A 16,167-nucleotide genomic window follows, 5' to 3' on the forward strand; every position below is an offset into this window, starting at 1 on the left:
ATATTACTGTTTTTACTGTATTTTTAATTAAATAAATGTAGCCTTGGTGAGCAGACGAAACTTCTTTTAAAAACATTAAAAATCTTAGTGGTTCCAAACTTTTGGACTGTACTGTATATACTATTTTATTTTTAAATTTCCAGATTTCATTTTAATTTTAGTAATTTTGTTACATTTATTAGTTTTTTTATATTACTATTAAGGGTTTCATTTATTTTTGTTTCAGTTTTAGTTTAGTTCCGTTTTAGTTTTTATTTATTTCCAGTTAGTAATTTTTAGTGCTTTAATTTCAACTTATTTCAGTCATTTGCCAAGGCAGCATTTCTCATTTTCATTTAGTTTTAAGTTTTTCATCTTATATTTCATTTCATTAACAAAACTTGGTCAGCATTTGCTGTAGCAGTTTACAGCACTTTCAGAAACCCTCCTCCTTCCCCAGCTCCACCTGTAGAGATCTGCTACGCGTAATTCATGAATGCTAAATTGTAAAGCAGCAGCATGTCTTACTTGCTACAGCAGCATGTTGTGTACGTATTGGCTGCAGCAAGTCGTGTACTATCTCTGCAGCAGCAATAATCAACAGCAGCAACAATAACCACCATGCAGAATCAGCAACAGCAGCAGCAGCGTAGCAGATCTATTCCGCCGAGACCAAACATATCAACATTGTTATATCTATTACCATGCCAATCACTCCAAAAGTTGACAGAAATAGTTTTAGTTAACAATAATAGCCTTATTTCAGACCCCACTGACACACAAAAAACACAAGAGTCATTTTTTAAAATGTTCAGAAGAAGAAAGAAATTTATACAGGTTTGGAACATCCTGAGGATGAGTAAGTGATGACAGAGTTTTAATTTTTGTGCGAACTATCCCTTTATATTTTAAATGAATGTTTAACCTCTGCAGAGGAGTGGAGCTGTCTCAGCGCACTGTCTTTCTCATATTCCAGGTCGTCTATTCTCTCCTCTGCCTTTCTGAGAGCTTCTCTGAGCTTCTTTATCTCCTTCTCAACCTGCCTCTGTCCCTGAAGGAAGAAGCAACATACAAAACCTTCTTAGTTGATTCAAAGTATTAAAGATGGAATTTTCTCATGTACTTTTGCAATCACTTATTGTGATTCTGTGAAGTCTTAGGGTTTTTTGACACACATAATGAGCTCTACCTCTCTGAGGGTTTCGTCTTTTGTAGCAGGCAGAGTTCTGTTGAGTGGGTTTGGTGATGTGGGTGGAGTCCTTCTCTCCAGGTTCGATCTCATCTTCAAAATGTCCATCTCAAGCTGAAGAACTCTTAGTTTACAAAGAGAATGCATTATCAAGCAGCACAACTGTTTTCAACATTGATGATAATAATAATAATAAATGTTTCTTGAGCAACAAATCATCATATTAGAATGATTTCTGAAGGATCATGTGACACTGAAGACTGGAGTAATGATGATGAAAATTCAGCTTTGCATCACAGGAATAAATTACATTTTAAAATATATTAACATAGAAAACAGTTATTTTAAATTGTAATAATATTTCACAATATTACTGTTTTTACTGTATTTTTAATTAAATAAATGCACTTTTGGTGAGCATAAGTATGGAAGCTTATTTCCACAACTGAATAAAAAATAAAAAGCTAATTGCGACTTTTTAATCTCACAATTCTGAGTTTTTTTTCCTCAGAATTGCATGATATAAACTCGCAATTGCGTGTTATAAAGTCAGAATTGTGAGACATAAACTTGCAATTCTGAGAAAAAAAGTCAGTTTTTTTCCTCAGAACTGGGATTTATAAATCACAATTGTGAGCTTATGTCTTAAAATTCTGAGAAAAGAAGTCAGAATTGTGAGATAAAAACTCACAATTATCTTTTTTTTATTATTATTTAGTGGCAGAAATAACTTCCATACATCTTTCAACAACATTAAAAAAAAAACTTACCAACCCCAAACCTTTGAATGGTAGTTTTGTGTGCATAAACAAAAATACTTGGTAGTAATCCATTTATGTATTTGTTACATAATGTGTGGATTCCATACATAGTCCCAACTCTCTATAACTCACTTGTCATGTAATTCGCCTCGACGGCGGCTCTCCTCAAAGCGACTCAGCTCTGCAGCTTCCTTGTCTTGTTCAAGAGCACTCACTGCTTCAGACAGCTGCTGCGAGGGAGAAAAATCAGCAGAGATGAGTGTTCCTTGAAGACAACAGCAGACTTTAATACCTCTTTTCTTTTTTCGTCTCATCAAATGCCTCAGCCAATCTAACCAATATCAAACAAAGCACAATTGTAAAATTCAGTAGATTTCAAACTGCTTCAGATCCATACCTTGTGCTTCATCTCCAGAATGTTTGAGATGCTCTGGCTTTGTTGAAGCTGAGACCCTTTGGATTTCAGAAGGTCTGTCTGAGTGTCCAAGTGACCTTTGGCCTCTCTTAGCCTCTGGACGAGCTCTGCCCTCCTCATGCTGCTTTCCTCCAGGGCAGCTCTGAGCTCAAAGTCCTCAGCAGAAGAGTGTGATCGTGGAGCTCCCTCTGGAGCCAAACGAGATGCAGATCTCGTCATGCCTAGAGAGCCCTTGAGCTTCTGGCTGTCAAGAGTGCTGATACAGAGAGAACACTAAGTATGTGATAAAAGTACTGGATAATGTACATCTAGCTGGTTGTTATCGCAAAATAAATCTTGTCTTTTATCACCCTGAAGGGGTTTATTTTGCGATAACAACCGTCTGGATGTACATTATCCCGCTTTTTATTCTTATTTTTATTAAAGTGTTAGTTCACCTAAAACTGAAAATTATGTCATTAATTACTCACACTCATGTTGTTCCACACCCGTAAGACCTTTGTTCATCTTCAGAACACAAATTAAGATGTTTTTGATAAAATCTGATGGTTCAGTGAGACCATTGCAAGCAAGATCATTTCCTTTTTCAATGCCCAGAAAGCTACTAAAAACATATTTAAAACAGTTCATGTGACAATAGTGGTTCAACCTTAATATTATAAAGTGACGAGAATACTTTTTGTGCGCCAAAAAAATAAAAATAAATAAAAAATAACGACTTTATTCAACAATATCTAGTGATGGGCAATTTCAAAACACTGCTTCATGAAGCTTCGAAGATTTACGAATCTTTTGTTTCAAATCAGTGGTTTGGAGTGTGTATCAAACTGCAAAAGTCACATGATTTCAGTAAACGAGGCTTTGTTACGTCATAAGTGTTTCGAAATTTCAATAGTTCACATGACTGTGACAGTTTGATACGTGCTCTGAACCACTGATTCGAAACAAAAGATTCACTAGATATTGTTGAAAAAAAGACGTTTTTGTTTTTTGTTTTTGTGCACAAAAAGTATTCTCGTCGCTTCATAACATTAAAGGGTTAGTTCACCCAAAATGAAAATTATGTCATTAATGACTCACCCTCATGTCGTTCCAAACCCATAAGACCTCCGTTCATCTTCAGAACACAGTTTAAGATATTTTAGATTTAGTCCAAGAGCTTTCTGTCCCTCCATTCAAAATGTATGTACGGTAGACTGTCCATGTCCAGAAAGGTAATAAAAACATCATCAAAGTAGTCCATGTGACATCAGTGGGTCAGTTAGAATTTTTTGAAGCATCGAAAATACATTTTGGTCCAAAAATAACAAAAACTATGACTTTATTCAGCATTGTCTTCCCTTCCGGAATCCTTTCCATTGAATTGATTCCATTGAATTGATTCCACTGAATTGATTCCATTGAATTGATTCCATTGAATCCTTTCATCTGTCGGCGTTGGTAATGCATTTTTACGGACATCCGCGACATTTTGAAGCATCAAAAATACATTTTGGTCCAAAAATAACAAAAAATATGACTTTGTTCAGCATTGTATTCTCTTCCGGGTTTGTTGTCAATCCGCGTTCACGACTCCGCTTCTTCTTCTTTCCTGTTTTATGGCGGTTGGCATCCAGCTTATTGGTGCATTACTGCCCCCTTCTGCTCCGGAGTGTGGTTCACGACTCCGCAGTGTTTTTATTACCTTTCTGGACATGGACAGTATACCGTACATACATTTTCAATGGAGGGACAGAAAGCTCTCCGACTAAATCTAAAATATCTTAAACTGTGTTCCGAAGATGAACGGAGGTCTTACGGGTTTGGAACGACATGAGGAACGACATACGGGTTTGGAACGACATCATTAATGACATAATTTTCATTTTTGGGTGAACCAACCCTTTAAGGTTGAACCACTGTATTCACATGAATTGTTTGAAATACTTTTTTTCTGGGCATTGAAAAAGGAAATAATCTTGCTGGCACGAAGGTCTTACAGGTGTGGAACGACATGAGGGTGAGTAATAAATGACATAATTTTACATTTTTGGTTGAACTAACCCTTTAATATTGCAGTATTTATTATAAATGATTTATTTGTGTACATCACTTTTTAAACTCACATGCCTTAATAATCTTTAATCAAAATAAATTCCCCTCCCTCTTGCAGCATCATCTCTTCTCTGATGACGTGTTTACTGGTGACAGAGTTTTTTTATCTATCCTATAGAAAACAACTGTAGAATTAGTTTGCTTACTATAGAAGCCAGAAGTGTTTTGAGGCCTCTTGGTCTACGTGACTGTAAGGGTCAGATGTATCTGAGAAGTTAGTTTGGCCACTAAGCATATTTTGCTGGTAGTTTTCCACCAGACAACAGGAGGATGTGAAATGAATAAGATCATTATTAAGGGTGTCACGTGAAGGCTTCTTGCCTCTGGGGACTGTTAATTGTTTTTGATACAATGTTTCATTTTGCCTATGAGAAAGGTTGACCATCAATTGGCAGAATTCCACCACGAGAGATAAAGGCGAGTTGGTAGTCGGCCCTTACAAAGAGAATTATCTCTTGCATAAGCAACACCTGCAGTTTAACTAGTGAAAATACAGTCACATCGCATCATCAGAGAAGAGATGTCACTCATGAGGGAGGGGAAGTTATTTTGATTAAAGATTATGAGGGCACATGAATAAAAAAATGATGTGCACCGAAAATCATTTATAATAAATACTGCAATATTCCATAAAAAAATAAGAATTGTCCATTTTGATTTCATGATGACTTTAAAGCACTAACCTGGTGCTGATTTTTGAGCGTAGAGTCGATCCAGGTAAGCCCATACAACTCCATGCTGGAGATTTCTGAAGGGTAACATTTTTTTAAATTATGTAAAAGAATATGAAAAAAAGAGATTAGTTTTCATATCCACAGCTTCAGTTTGTACATACCCGAGCTTTAAAACCAGATCTCCTATCCCAAAAGTCAAGATCCGAGAGAGCGAGGGGACTTAGAGACCTAAGACTGTGTCGGAAAGATCTACGGCCCGGATCAGCGTCCCATTCCTGGTCACTCCAGAAATCTGAAGGTGAAAGGCTTCGTCTTTCTCCTCTCCACTTGGCCATGTTCATGAGAGCTCTGGAAAGTGAGTTGAGATACTGTGTACTCAACTGCACATTGTCCTGCCCTTTTACAAAACAATTTCACACAAACCAGAGAGTTTGAACGGAGCACGTCAGAGTGGCATAACAACATGGAAACAATGTCTTATGTTTACTTGTTGCTATAATCTGCTGGGACAAGCAGCATCTGTTGCAGAAAGGGTTTTGTAGTGTTTACTCTTTCATAATATGCATGTTATTAAGAGTAAATATCTACTATTAATTAAGATTAATGTGCCACTAATGCTGCCTATATATAATTTATAAGTACATAATCACCAGGACAATATAACATACCTTTTGTATGTTTGGTTACGGTTGTTTTTCCTCCTTGTTTTTTCTATATACACACTCAGCTTCCTTATTGAGCAGGCAGTGCTGTTGAAGGAAAGCTTGCAGCAGGTATCTATGGTGACTGTCATATACAGGACACAGAGAGTGTGTGTCCAGCCCACCTCTTCAGTGAATAATAATCATTCTGTGAGACTGTTTCTGGAAGGTATGATTACAATGATGAACATTTACCATGTACCTGTCAAAACACTGTAACTAGTCAATGACATATCTATTTATATATAGACATAATCTGTTCAGTTAATGTGTAAGGCTGTAAAAATGAATATGGAACAAAAACACACTGGAATACCATGGTAATTTGATATATACTATAGTACTGATTGATTACCATATTCACATGGACATTTAGTACACGTGTTCATCAAAATTGAAAGGGTTAGTTCACGCAAAAATGAAAATAATGTCATTTATTACTCACCCTCATGTCATTCCACACCCGTAAGACCTTCGTTCATCTTCTTCAGAACACAAATTAAAATATTTTTGATGAAATCCGATGGCTCAGTGAGGCCTGCGTTGAGAGCAAAGCCATTGAAACTCTCAAGATCCATAAAGGTACTAAAAACATATTTGAATCAGTTCATGTGAGTACAGTGGTTCAATATTAATATTACAAATCGACAAGAATGCTTTTTGTGTGCCAAAAAAACAAAATAACGACTTTTGTTTCGAATTAGTGACTCGAATCTCCTATCAAACGGCTGAACTGCTGAAATCACGTGACTTTGGCGCTCCGAATCACTGATTCGATTCGTAAAGCTCTGAAGCAATGTTTTGAAATCGGCTCATCGCTATATTGTTGAAAAGTCGTTATTTTGTTTTTTTGGCACACAAAAAAGTATTCTTGTCGCTTTATAATATTAATATTGAACCACTGAACTCACATGAAATGATTTAAATATGTTTTTAGTACATTAATGGATCTTGAGCGTTTCAATGTCGTTGCTCCCTATGCAGGCCTCACTGAGCCATCGGATTTCATCAAAAAATATCTTAATTTGTGTTCTGAAGATGAACGAAGGTCTTACGGGTGTGGAACGACATGAGGGTGAGTAATTAATAATGACATTATTTTCATTTTTGGGTGAACTAACCCTTTAACATGTTGCCTTCCTGCCAAAACACTATAACCGATCCGATCAGTAACAACGACATATAATCTACTTATTTTTATAAATCTATTTAATTTTAATTTAAGCTTTGTAATGTATCTATTTTATTATTTTTAATCATCTAAAATCTAGAAGAAAAAAAAAATATTACCATGGTGCCATGTCGTAACAAGGTGGGCAAAAACATCATTTAGTGTTACTTTTTGGTGTTAGCGATTGCTGCTAAGCTTTCTGTAGATTGTGTATATGTATTCAAAAACGTTTAAAAAGTTAATAAAGAAATTTTAGAATGTTTTTTGCGTAAAATGTAAGTATTATTTTTCAGGTAGCGCTCTAATTGGCGGGATCAGCTCAGTGACGTAACGTCTCAGACGTGTCAAGCGCGTCTGCGCATGCGTGACAGACATGTGGAGAAGAAATGTAAATAATAGGAGGATATCTGACTAGTTTGAGCACTAACGACATGATGTACAGAGCAATAATCCAATGGTTCCGTGGTCAGGACACTTCAAATGCATTTCAAAGAGGAATGTGTTGTTTAATGCGTCGATGCGTGAGCAGCATTAGATCAGAGGATGATATAAAGAACTTTATTACAGACAACACAGAAATAGTAAGCGGCCAAAGTTTAACCCCAGAGATTTCTTTAAGACTCTTCACACCCACCTGCCGGTTTTGGACGGAGAAACCAGAATTGTGGCCTTTCCCTGATCCCTACTGGGCGATATATTGGCCCGGTGGACAGGCGCTGGCTAGGTAACAGTGTTTAATTAACAAGTCATTAGTAATAATAAACGCTATACAGTAGATTTTAGGTTGTTACTGTAAGATACGTTCAGTCTACCTGCATTCTTTTGTCGTTTTTATTAACGACGCTGCTGTGAACTGTTTTGTCAGGTTTCTCTTAAATAACCCCGAGGTGTCTGAAGGCAGAAAGGTGCTGGATCTCGGCTGTGGGTGTGGAGCATCAGCCATTGCTGCCAGACTCAGTGGAGCTTCTCATGTGGTGGCCAATGACATTGATCCAAGTGTGTTTCTGCACCTCATACCTGAAAAAGAACAGTTCACATTGTGATTTGTGAAATTCAACTTGACTTAAAAAGATTGATTTCACTGTTTTAACATTAGTTAGTGTGTAATGTTGCTGTTAGAGCATAAATAATGTCTGCAAAGTTACAACGTTTAAAGTTGAAGATATTGGGAGATATTGTCTTCTAAAGAATTCTCTGTTTAAGGACTACAACAAACAGCTGGTAGGGACATCACTAACCCTAAAATTTACATAAACCCTGCCCCTGGAACACGCAACAAAGGGGGCAAGGCAATGTTGGGCTGCTTTGTGTTGTTACCATGCCGTCATTTTACGCCGGACTGCTTCACATAGATCGATTCAATGCTGGATTTGCACAAAAGATTAACATGACGACACATGCTAGTCGATGAGTTGAATCAACTCCACAGCAACTATATAAATTTATCCACTAACCATTCAGAACATCAACTTTCATTCTAAAAGTTGTAACTTCTTCCTGAGTCTCTCCATCAGTGTCGACTCCGGTTTGAACAATGTAAGGCTGAACACCGTTACTGACAATCCTCATTTTGGCTGTGTGAGATTCTCCGGCTTTGTTGTTGTTGAGCAACCAAAGCACAAGCTGTTAAAGCTCCGCCCTCTTCTGGAAAAGGAGGCGGGAGCAGCAGCAGCTCATTTGCATTTAAATGGACACACACAAAAACAGCACATTTTTGCTCCCACCCAAATAGGGGCAAATTTGACAAGCTATAATAAATGATCTGTGGGGTATTTTGAGCTGAAACTTCACAGACACATTCTGGGGACACCAGAGACTTACATTACATCTTGTGAAAATATGTCCCAACTTTAGAGATGTATATTCTTGTAGAGTTTGTCATTTTCCAACAAGGCTATATTCTTGTCAAAAAAATTTAAAAGAATGCTAATGGGATGTTTTTTAAACTCTGCAACCATTCAATAATTTAAAAAAATCTTTAAGATTGTTAAATTTAACATTGTTTTAATTTTTAACAAAATGTTTTATTGACTTTGAAACGACATAAATGATGTACTACTAAATCATTAAACACACACACAGTCATGAGGGTCTAAAGTGATCCCTTTATTTAATTTTTTTTTTACAGCATGTTGGTAACACCACACTGACTGACAAACAAAGTTCTATAATATTAAATATAAATAAGTGCTTTATTTTGTTATTTCAGTTGCTGCCGTTGCCACAAAAATGAACTGTGAACTGAACAACGTGGACCCTTTACCTTGTGTGACGGACAACATGATCGGTTCAAAGCCTGAGGCCTGGGATCTTATTCTCCTAGGAGACATGTTCTATGATGAAGGTCTGGCTGATCGTCTGCATAAGTGGCTCCAGATGTGTATAAGCACATATGGAACACAAGTGCTCATTGGTGACCCAGGACGGGCTCAATTTGAAAGCCACTACATTAGAAAATTATTACATCCGCTGGCTTACTTTGAGCTACCAGACTCAGTCAAAGAGGAGAATTACGGACTAACAAGAAGCACGGTGTGGTGCTACAAACCTAATCTATAACAGCTAATGCATTCATGTGTATGTAAACTATGTACATGAATAAAATATTACAAGAAAATGCAAACTGTTTTTTTTATATATATATAATTAAATGTTTGCTTACAGTAAAGAGCATCATCTATATATATATATATATATATATATATATTGCTGTCAAATGGTTAATCACATCCAAAATAAATATAAGAATACACACACATACATGTATATATTTAAGAAATATATACGTATATATATATATATATACACACACATTTTTATATTTATAGTATAGTATTAATATTAATTTTTTGTTAAATATATACATTGTACACGTGTGTATTTATATATACATAATAAAAATACAGAGTACACACACATATTATGTAAACAAACTTTTATTTGTGCTGTCAATTGATTAAAAAAAATTTAACTAATTGCACGTTTATGTAATTAATCACGATTAATCACACCTAACATTAACATTTTTAATATATTGTTATATTGTAACAATTTCACTCTGAATTATTAGAATGTACAACGTACAAACGACATAAATATGGGTTATTTAACATAAATATATGTTTAATGGCATCTTTTTACTAAGTACTATGAATAAAGGAAGGACTGACACCAATAACTTCTACTGATGTCTCTATTAAATGGATTTTTTTCTCAAATCCCATTCAACATTACAGTATAAGTGAAAGCCATCATTTTTAACATTTAATAGGCCTAAAAAAATAACGTTTAAGCGAACAATGTTCACATGAACCCTTTATAATAAATGTCACGTTTAACTGTGCCTTCAATATAGCAGGGCTCCTCTGGTCTACTTGCGCCGGTTCAGACTTTTACTTGCCCTGCCAATTTTGTTTTTAAAGTTAACTTAATTGCAAAAATGAATATTGATGATTTATGATGATGCTCTTTTTACTGTAAGCAAATATGTTGAATAGGACATATTCTGGAGCAGACTACTGTAATTTTGTACATGTACTTTTAATTATTATATATTAGAGTCCAGTTGAAACCTTGAAAATGAAAAGTTGGTAAACAACACATACTTACATAATTCTATACTTAATATAAAATATAGTAAGTTAACATTTACAATGCAAACACTTTAAAAATGATTGATTTTATCTTTTTTTTACCTCAAACATTGACAATTTAGTCAATTTGAAAAGGATGTTTGATGAGTGCATTACATGTATGATAATAAAGTTGATGTCTGCAGCTCAGTTCAGTTCATCACATCAGTACGCAGTCCAAGACACTTGTTGGATCTTGTCGGGGCCAATAAGGTTTTGTAGCGCCTCCCTTGACTTATCTAAAACAGACACATGGAAGGTATATTTATATACATATTTGGACAACAATATATGTTGTGTTTTATGTCAGGTACCATGTGACTACCTGTCATCAGGGGACATCCATGGAAATTGAAAATTCTGATATTGGCACAGTTTGCAAGAACAGCAGTCACAGCCACATCAGTCAAATTGCGACATCGCACCATCTGTAACTCCTGTAACAATAAATAATTCATTAAAAATAATAATAATACAACATTAAAAATGGTCTTAATGGAAAAAAATTTAATTAGTATGCAATACCTTTAGGTTATGTGAACAAACTCCAGTCGCAATTGCAATGACCCCTTGATCAGTTACCTTTAAATAGTTTGAATTTACAAGTAGTAAGTGAAAACAATAAACATCAATGTGTATAAGCAAAAATGTCAGAGTAGTATTTTCATTTTGGTATATACTTACACTGATGAGCCAAAACATTATGAGCAGTCATAGATTAAGTGAACATAGCCACATATTAAGGTCTGGGTAGATTAAATGGGAAGAAAACATTCAGTTCCCGTAATCAACATGTTGGATGCGAGACAAATGGGCAGGAATAAAGATCTGAGCGATCTGAGCAAGGGCCAAATTATTATGGCAAGGCGACTTGGTCAGAGTATCTCTGAAACGGCAAGGCTTATGGGTTGCTTCTGTTGTGAAATTTTTAAATTAATCATAACTAACATTTCATTTTCCTTCAGGATTAACATTTATATGCTTTTGCCTTCCCAATGTTCCCAACTCTAGGGCCAAAGTGTGTCTGAATCATGTCCGAATATAACAAAAGGGGAAATGAAACACAGCTAGACAACTATCTAAATATAATAGCCCATGACATGAGTAATCAACGAACTAATAAACCCATGATTTGGATAGATCTAAATTTGCTTTGCTAGTAACAGAGAAGGGAAGGGGTTGCTGAATTTGCACATATTAGGGAAAAATTATGTGATAATGAGTGATAGGTTACATTTGCTATGTACCTATTCTATTTAAACTTGTACTCTTTTTGCTGGTGGGATTCTCTGTGATTGATACGAGGTCCTCTGGCCGTGATTAAACCATATTTGAAGGCATTGTCTGGAGTCTGTCTAATTATTGTTACGTAACAGGTTAGGGATCTTATTCCCGAGTAATAGTGTTCATAAGGGGTTAGACGTCGTCAAACTCAGCAGGGTGTCGACTGGAGATGCACCATGTAAACTTACGTCAGGTGTGTAGTGGTCAGCAGTGGTGAGAATTTACCAATAGAGTCCGAGGAGGGACAAACCACAAACCGGTGACAGGGTGTTGGGCGCCCAAAGCTCATCAATGCATGAGGGCAATGAAGGCTATTCGAGCCAACGGAAGGTGTACTGTGGCACATGCCACATAAAATGTTAATGATGGTTATGAAAAGAATGTGTCACATCACACTCTGCTGTGTATGGGGCTGCACAGCTGCAAACCAATCAGAGTGCCTATGTTGACCCCTGTTCACTGTCGAAAGCGGCTACAATGGGCATGCGAGCGTCAGAACTGGACCTTGGAGCAGTGAAAAAAGGTCACTTGGTCCGATGAGTCCTGTGTTCTTTTACATCAAATACATACCTGAGGAAGTGATGGCACCAGGATGCACTGTTGGACGACGACAAGCCAGTGGAGGGACAAGCATCCACATTTCTCAGATCCCAATCCAATCGAGAATTTGTGAGATGTGCTGGACCAAAATGTTCAATCCACAGTGGTTCCACCTACAGGACTTGAAGGATCTGCTGCCAATGTCTTGGTGCCAGATACCACAGGACACATTCAGGGGGTCTTGTAGAGTCCAGGCCGATGTTGTCTGGCAGCACGCAGAGGACCAATAGCATATTAGGCAGGTGCTCATAATGTTTTGGCTCATCGGTGTATATGTGTAATATGTACTATATACTGAAGTCTGAAAGCAAAACAACAGTGTAAGTTACCTCTGTCCCAGAAAAGTAAATGCTGTGCAGCCTCCTGCAGTTTGTTCCCAGCTCCAGCAGGGCTTTATCCGTGAGAGCAGTGCAGCCACGGAGGGAAATCACTTCTAAACATTTGCAGTGTAGAGCCAGAGCTTGAATCCCTGAATCTGTCACAGCCGTACAGCCTGTGAGATCAACCACCTGAAGACCGGGGCAGCGAGAGGCCAACACCTCTAGACCTGTGGGAATGACAAATATGGCAAAGGTTTATGTCTAGAAAATCTGAGTCTAAAATTCAGAATTTGGGTTCTACATTTAAGATCAAGGGAAAAAAAAAAAAAAAAAAAAAATACCTGACAGCTGCTTTGTGTTATTTGTGAAGTAATAAGTGAACCTTTCATTTCAACATACAAGTCAGTAGAGTTTCACTTTTGTTGTTGATAAGTCTCTTATTCTCACCAAACTGCATTTATTTGATCAAATACAGTAAAAACAGCAATATTGTGAAATATTATTTGAATTTAAAACAAATGTTTTCTGTTTTATTATATTTGTGATGGCAAAGCTGAATTTTCAGCAACATTACTCCAGTCTTCAGTGTCACATGATCCTTCAGAAATCATTTTAATATGATGATTTGATGCTCAATAAACATTTCTTATTATTATCAATGTTGAAAACAGTTGCGCCGATTCATATTTTTGTGAAAACAGTAATACATTTTTTCGGAATTCTTTGATAAACAAAATTCAAAAGAAAAGCATTTATTTGAAATAGAAATTTGTTTGAACAATATAAAAGTCTTTCTCAGGTGAACGCATCTTTTCCGAATAAAGGTATTAATTACTTTCAAAATAAAAAATAGATAGTGTTTTTGTAATATTCTTATGGTCACATTTTTTTATTATATTATTTAGTATTTTAAAAAATACTGAATATCAATTTATTTAGCTCTAGCTAGATCTATATCCAATTATGAGTGTCCCTTCAGGCCAATACATTTCCAAGACTTTTTTCAGTCAATGACAATTAATTTTTTTAAATGATTTTATAAAGCTCAGCCTCCCAAACAGCACTGATTTTAAAGTTGAGCATAACCACTAGAAAACATTTTCGGACACTTCCTTAAAATCATTCTACTATTGTTAATAATAGTGCTGTCAAATCGATTAATCATGATTAATCGCATCTAACATAAATGTTTGTTTACATAATATGTGTGTAAATATATTATTATATTTATATATTACATGTGTGTGTATACAGTATACATACACACACATATATATATATATATATATATATATATATATATATATATATATATATATATATATATATATATATATATATATATATACACACAAACACATATTATGCAAACACAAACTTTTATGCATGTGATTATTCACAATTAATCGATTTGACAGCACTAGTTAATAATTAAAGGGTTAGTTCACCCAAAAATGAAAAAAAAATGTAATTTATTACTCACCCTCATGTCGTTTTACACCTTCGTTCATCTTCGAAACGCAAATTAAGATATTTTTGTTGAAATCCTATGGCGCAGTGAGGCCTGCATCACCAACAATGACATTTCCTCTCTCAAGATCCATTAATGTACTAAAAACATATTTAAATCAGTTCATGTGAGTACAGTGGTTCAATATTAATATTATAAAGCGACGAGAATATTTTTGGTGCGCCAAAAAAACAAAATAACGACTTATATAGTGATGGCCGATTTCAAAACACTGCTTCATGAAGCTTCGGAGCGTTATGAATCTTTTGTATCGAATCATGATTCGGATCGTGTGTCAAACTGCCAAACTGCTGAAATCACGTGACTTTGGAGCTCCGAACCGCTGATTCATTGTGCTCAAAAGCTTCCTGAAGCAGTGTTTTGAAATCGGCCATCACTAAATAAGTCGTTATTTTGTTCTTTTGGCGTACCAAAAATATACTCATCACTTTATAATATTAATATTGAACCACTGTACTCACATGAACTGATTTAAATATGTTTTTAGTACCTTTATGGATCTTGAGAGAGGAAATGTCATTGCTGGCTATGACTGAGCCATCGGATTTCAACAAAAATATCTTAATTTGCGTTTCGAAGATGAACGAAGGTCTAACGGGTGTGGAACGCCATGAGGGTGAGTAATAAATGACATTATTTTCATTTTTGGGTGAACTAACCCTTTAATAATATATTAAGAATTATTTCCCTAATAATTTTTCAGGTTTAACCATACTAACTGTTATTTACCCTATATACCAATTTTTACATTTATAACTATTAAATGCATTAAAGTTCATTTCAGTGTCAGTTTAGTATTATTTTTATACTATTACGTATTAGTATTTTGGATATTTTATCGTTACATTTCCAGTTTTCATTTTAATTTATAGTAATTTTCCAATGTGCTTTTGTCATTTTTATAATTGTTTTATATTTCTACATAGCTATCATTTCAAACTAATTTCAGTTAGTTGACAAGGCAACATTTCTAGTTTTTCATCTAATATTCATATAGTCCCCATAAACACCAGTAATCTGCAAAAAAAGAATACCCTCAGATGTGATTTCTGTACAGCCTCTTAACAGTATGGTCCTCAGCTGCAGACAGTTGATTTGCTGAAACGCAGAGTCTGACACCTTACAGTTCTGCAGATCCAGTGTCTGAGTTCCAGCGTGCACGAGCTGAAACACAAATCACACACCCAAGCGAAGACACAGCATGTTGTATACTGTATATTATCATCATCACAAATGCTCTGGTCAGAGAGGACACCTTACCTGGCTGATGTTGGAGTCGGTGACCCTGCCATAAGTCATCATTATTCGCAATAATCTGTCTTTAACGGCAGCAGGCAACATCCTGATCTCATCATACCTCTCAGGTCGCTGAGCAACACTGAACGCACACCTGTGCACGGAGAAACATATGCATCACTCATAGAGCTAGAATTCATGCTACACGATGAACAGAATAAAGTGTCAACAGCTGTATCTAGTAGCTGTATGTTTAACGTTACTCACAAACTCATGAGAGAATCTACGGTAGCCATGATTTGGGCGCTTTCAGCGTTGTTTATATAGCTAACCGCGGTGATATCACATGAAATACACGTTCATTTTTTTCTTATTTGTTCACAGCATCAGCTGTCTACTTAGCATCTTCGTCGCCACATTGTTTTGGTTTTTCTCATTCGCGAGCGTCGGCGAGGGCGGGTCGCAATTATAGCATTACGTCATTCGCAAGCGACAAACAAAAGCGTTGTTTTTGAATAATTATTTCCCATTTCCAATTCTGTTTTACCTTTATTTCGGTGAACGTGAACGTATGTTGACT

The 16,167-nt window shown here is 35.9% G+C and overlaps 3 protein-coding genes across 13 annotated transcripts in view; 1 reads left to right on the plus strand and 2 right to left on the minus strand.

Moving 5' to 3' along the window:
* Nucleotides 1-7,239, minus strand: part of LOC125247239 (hyaluronan mediated motility receptor-like) — a 28,625-nt gene extending 21,386 nt beyond the window's left edge. For 8 of the 10 annotated variants that reach the window (XR_007180047.1, XR_007180046.1, XM_048158493.1 and 5 more), the window contains exons 1-8: nt 7,104-7,239; nt 5,781-5,975; nt 5,274-5,509; nt 5,122-5,186; nt 2,327-2,600; nt 2,062-2,159; nt 1,169-1,292; nt 905-1,030 (exon numbers count right to left, since the gene is read on the minus strand). Coding sequence is in view for 8 of the 10 variants with exons in the window: in XM_048158493.1 (XP_048014450.1) it covers nt 905-1,030; nt 1,169-1,292; nt 2,062-2,159; nt 2,327-2,600; nt 5,122-5,186; nt 5,274-5,453 (867 nt within the window). In the remaining 2 variants the exon portion in view is untranslated. Of the gene's footprint in view, nt 1-904; nt 1,031-1,168; nt 1,293-2,061; nt 2,160-2,326; nt 2,601-5,121; nt 5,187-5,273; nt 5,510-5,780; nt 5,976-6,258; nt 6,316-7,103 lie in introns of those variants that run through there. The other 2 variants (XM_048158491.1, XM_048158490.1) reach the window with 2 other exon arrangements.
* A 64-nt stretch (nt 7,240-7,303) lies between these two features.
* etfbkmt (electron transfer flavoprotein subunit beta lysine methyltransferase) lies at nt 7,304-9,601 on the plus strand. The gene is made up of 3 exons (XM_048158500.1): nt 7,304-7,708; nt 7,850-7,980; nt 9,194-9,601. The coding sequence occupies exons 1-3, from the start codon at nt 7,416-7,418 to the stop codon at nt 9,541-9,543; spliced, it is 774 nt and encodes a 257-aa protein (XP_048014457.1). The 5' UTR covers nt 7,304-7,415; the 3' UTR covers nt 9,544-9,601.
* Nucleotides 9,602-10,383: 782 nt separating this feature from the next.
* amn1 (antagonist of mitotic exit network 1 homolog (S. cerevisiae)) lies at nt 10,384-16,049 on the minus strand. 2 transcript variants are annotated; one of them, XM_048157929.1, is made up of 7 exons: nt 15,855-16,048; nt 15,612-15,741; nt 15,386-15,515; nt 12,830-13,047; nt 11,142-11,198; nt 10,942-11,053; nt 10,384-10,855 (listed from the first exon to the last, which is right to left on the minus strand). In XM_048157929.1, exons 1-7 carry the CDS (start codon nt 15,881-15,883, stop codon nt 10,782-10,784), a joined length of 750 nt encoding a protein of 249 aa, XP_048013886.1. In that variant the 5' UTR covers nt 15,884-16,048; the 3' UTR covers nt 10,384-10,781. The 2 variants fall into 2 exon arrangements, 1 of the variants encoding a protein (XP_048013886.1); XR_007179976.1 differs by lacking the exon at nt 10,384-10,855 and adding an exon at nt 12,471-12,705 and having other exon boundaries at nt 10,975-11,053; nt 15,855-16,049.
* Nucleotides 16,050-16,167: the final 118 nt, after the last annotated feature.

This window comes from Megalobrama amblycephala, linkage group LG15, assembly GCF_018812025.1.
Source record: "Megalobrama amblycephala isolate DHTTF-2021 linkage group LG15, ASM1881202v1, whole genome shotgun sequence".
Taxonomy (NCBI): Eukaryota; Metazoa; Chordata; class Actinopteri; order Cypriniformes; family Xenocyprididae; genus Megalobrama; species Megalobrama amblycephala.